The 2998-nt window shown below is 55.0% G+C and overlaps 1 protein-coding gene across 1 annotated transcript; it reads right to left on the minus strand.

The window, feature by feature from the left end:
• Window positions 1–283: 283 nt before the first annotated feature.
• On the minus strand, window positions 284–640 carry LOC136532393 (uncharacterized). The gene has a single exon (XM_066525003.1). It carries the CDS (start codon window positions 638–640, stop codon window positions 284–286), a length of 357 nt encoding a protein of 118 aa, XP_066381100.1.
• Between the last annotated feature and the right edge of the window lie 2358 nt (window positions 641–2998).

Genomic DNA, 2998 nt, shown 5'->3' on the forward strand with positions numbered 1-2998 from the left:
GAGAAAATGCAAGGAAATAAAATAATTGTATAAAATATAGCAAAATATCATCAAAAGGTCCCAAATTTGTACATTGTACTTGAAACAATATGTTTAGCCCACAGGAAAAAATTGGAACCAAAAAACCAAAAAAAAAAAAATCTTTGCCGACTGCCATGGGGAGGCAGTCGGCAAAGGATTTGCCGACTGTATGCAGTCGGTAAAGCCTTTGCCGACTGCCGCTTTACGGCAGTCGGGAAAGGCTCTGTTGTTTTAAAAAAATAAAAAAAAGGAAGGGATAACCCTATCCACTCACACCCCCGCCCACCCCCGCGACCCGCGCGCCCGCCCCCGCGACCCCCGCCTTCACCGCGCCGCCGCCGGCCCCCGCGTGGCCGCGCGCCCGCCCTGCGCCGCCCCGCCGCGGCCGGCCGCGGCCAGATCCGCCGCGCACCCGGCGCCCGCGCGCGGCCGCAGGCAGCCGCTGCCCCGCCCCCGCCGCGTTCCCCGGCCGCGCCGGCCCGCCACGCCGGCCGCCGCCGGCCGCTGCCACGCGCAGCGCGCTGCCCCGCCCCGCCGTGGCCAGCCGCGGCCGGCAGCGCCGCCCTGCCCCGGCCTCGTCCCCCCTGCGCCCGGCCAGACCCCCCCTCCCGCCGGCCATCTCCCCTCCCAGCTACTCCGTCCGGCCTCCGGCGCTCGTCCTCTGGGCTCTCCCTGTCGCTGCCCGCTGCGGCGCCGCCCGTTCTTCTCCTTGCCTTCTCTTGGTCTCCTCCCCAAGCGGCCAAGCCGGCAAGCCGCCTCCCGCCGGCTGCCCTCCGCCGTGGCCCGGCCGGCGGCCACGCCCAGGCTCCTGCTCCCGACTGGCCGGCTGCCCCCCCTGCTCCTGGCTCCTGCAGTCCTGCATCTGTCATCTCTGCTGCAGCTGCACATCTCGGTGAGCTACTGCCTACTGTTTTACTGAGATCCAGATCAGCTTCTATTTTCGATTTTGAATATTTAGTGATTCAGTGATATTGTAGCTTGTAGGGCATAAGAGCACTTTGAATAGATATCATCATTTATGTTATTTGTTAATATCTATTAGTATACGGCTAGTTGCATTTTTAGCCTTCTATTATTTAGCGCCCCCACCCTCTTAGAACCGTGCTGAATTTTGAGACGAAAACAAGTGTTCAGTCAACGAGCTGTGTGAGGAATGTGTTCAGTCAACGTGTATGTGATGTCGGCCATCGAGCCGTGTATGTGATGTCGGCCATCGAGCCGTGTATGTGATGTTGAATTCTTTTTGCAGGTTCTGGAAACCTCTCCGTACAAGGGAGGTTCTGCCGAAAATTTGTACTTATATTGTTTTGTTGTGTTTCAGAAAAGCGCGGATCCGAAGTAGCCCCGTGCCTTGGTCGTCGGCCTGCACAGCGTCACCTCGGCACCTTAGGTATAACCCCTCTTCCCGTATCATGGTCTAGGTCGCGTCACCAAGTTAGGTGTCTCCCGTCCGAAATTGATACAGTTGGAAGTAGTACTTCCAACCGTATCTGTTTCGGATTGTCCACGTTTTTTGGACAGCCCACGGATGCGTAGATGGGTTAGCTTCCATGTCTTGCTCATGTCTGAGTCGTAGTTTCGGTTGCACCTCCCGGTTGTTCTCCGGATACACACACTCCCTACGGGGACGTGTATCTGGAGAACAGCGGGGAGGTGCTGCCGAAATTCCGATTCAGACGTGGGCATGCATGGAAGCTAACCCATCTACGCATCCGCGGGTGGGATTAGGACCTATCCTTCACCTATTAGCAGGTAGGAACGCCATGTAGATGCAATGCCTAGTTTTACTACTTGCTTATGCATATGTATTACAGAGGATGGCTAACCGTGATTGGATGTACACGGGCTTTGCAAGAAAGGACGAGGATTGGGTTAGGGGGACCTCTAATTTCCTAGACCAAGCATTTGGCCCGGCTGCTAGAGGGTCGATTCGGATGCCGTGTCCCTGTAGGAGTTGTAAGAACTCAAAAAGAAAAATAAAGGATGAGATTTGGAAAGATCTGTACAGAAACGGCTATGTGGAAGATTACAAGACGTGGATTGTGAGCGGGGGTGGTGCACGCAGTCCGAATGGCATGCTGGGCCTCCTGATTAAGAAGCACTACCCTGGCCTTATCGAACTCGACGACGGGACCAAGGTGGTGCCTTGGCATTGGTCGGACTTCTACAAAGTCAAGGACGCACACGAGGTCCCCATCGCGACAAAGATCAAGATGGAGTTTTGGGTGAGTTCTTATTGCACTGCTTTGTCGATACACATTCGCTGGACGTTTTTGAACTAATGAAACATGTAGGACTGGTTCACATGTGACAAGGGGTACGAGGACCGGGCGTCGGTGGTGCAGGACCGGGCCGCCATGGCGCGGGTGAAGGACATGTACTACGAGGCGCACGTCCAAGTCCTCGTCACCTACTACGCTGACGTGAAGCTTGAGAGGCTGCCACCCGCGGACGCCAAGAAGATGCTCCACTACCCTGAGACCGACGTTGCCAAGGACATCTACATGCAGGTAATTAAGGAACATTGCTTATGATTCCTTCCATGCAAATGAAGTAGAAGACGTTACTACTGATTCATCTTCTGCCATGTCATGTAGTTTCCTGCTGAATGGTGCAAAACATACATGGACTGCTGGGAGGCCATTGTGGACGCCTGGAGAACGCCGGAGTCGTATGAGGAGCGTCGCAGTCGAAGTGAACGTGCCAAGATGAGGCAAGGGCCGGCACACCACCAAGGGAGCCGCTCTCTCGGACAGTACTGTGACGCATGGGTAAGCTTCTGTTGATTTATTTATTTATTTATTTATTTATTCTATCTCATTACGTGTAATCGTCCTTGTGTGTTCCTTGCAGTCCCGCTACCATGACGGGCAGGTCATCAACTTGTACGAGGGCTACGCTTTGTCGAACAAGGGCAAAGCGTCTGATCCGAACAACGTCTTTAGCTCGGCAGATGGGCCCGAGGCGTACACCAACC

This window comes from Miscanthus floridulus, unplaced genomic scaffold (assembly GCF_019320115.1).
Source record: "Miscanthus floridulus cultivar M001 unplaced genomic scaffold, ASM1932011v1 fs_603_1_2, whole genome shotgun sequence".
NCBI lineage: Eukaryota > Viridiplantae > Streptophyta > Magnoliopsida > Poales > Poaceae > Miscanthus > Miscanthus floridulus.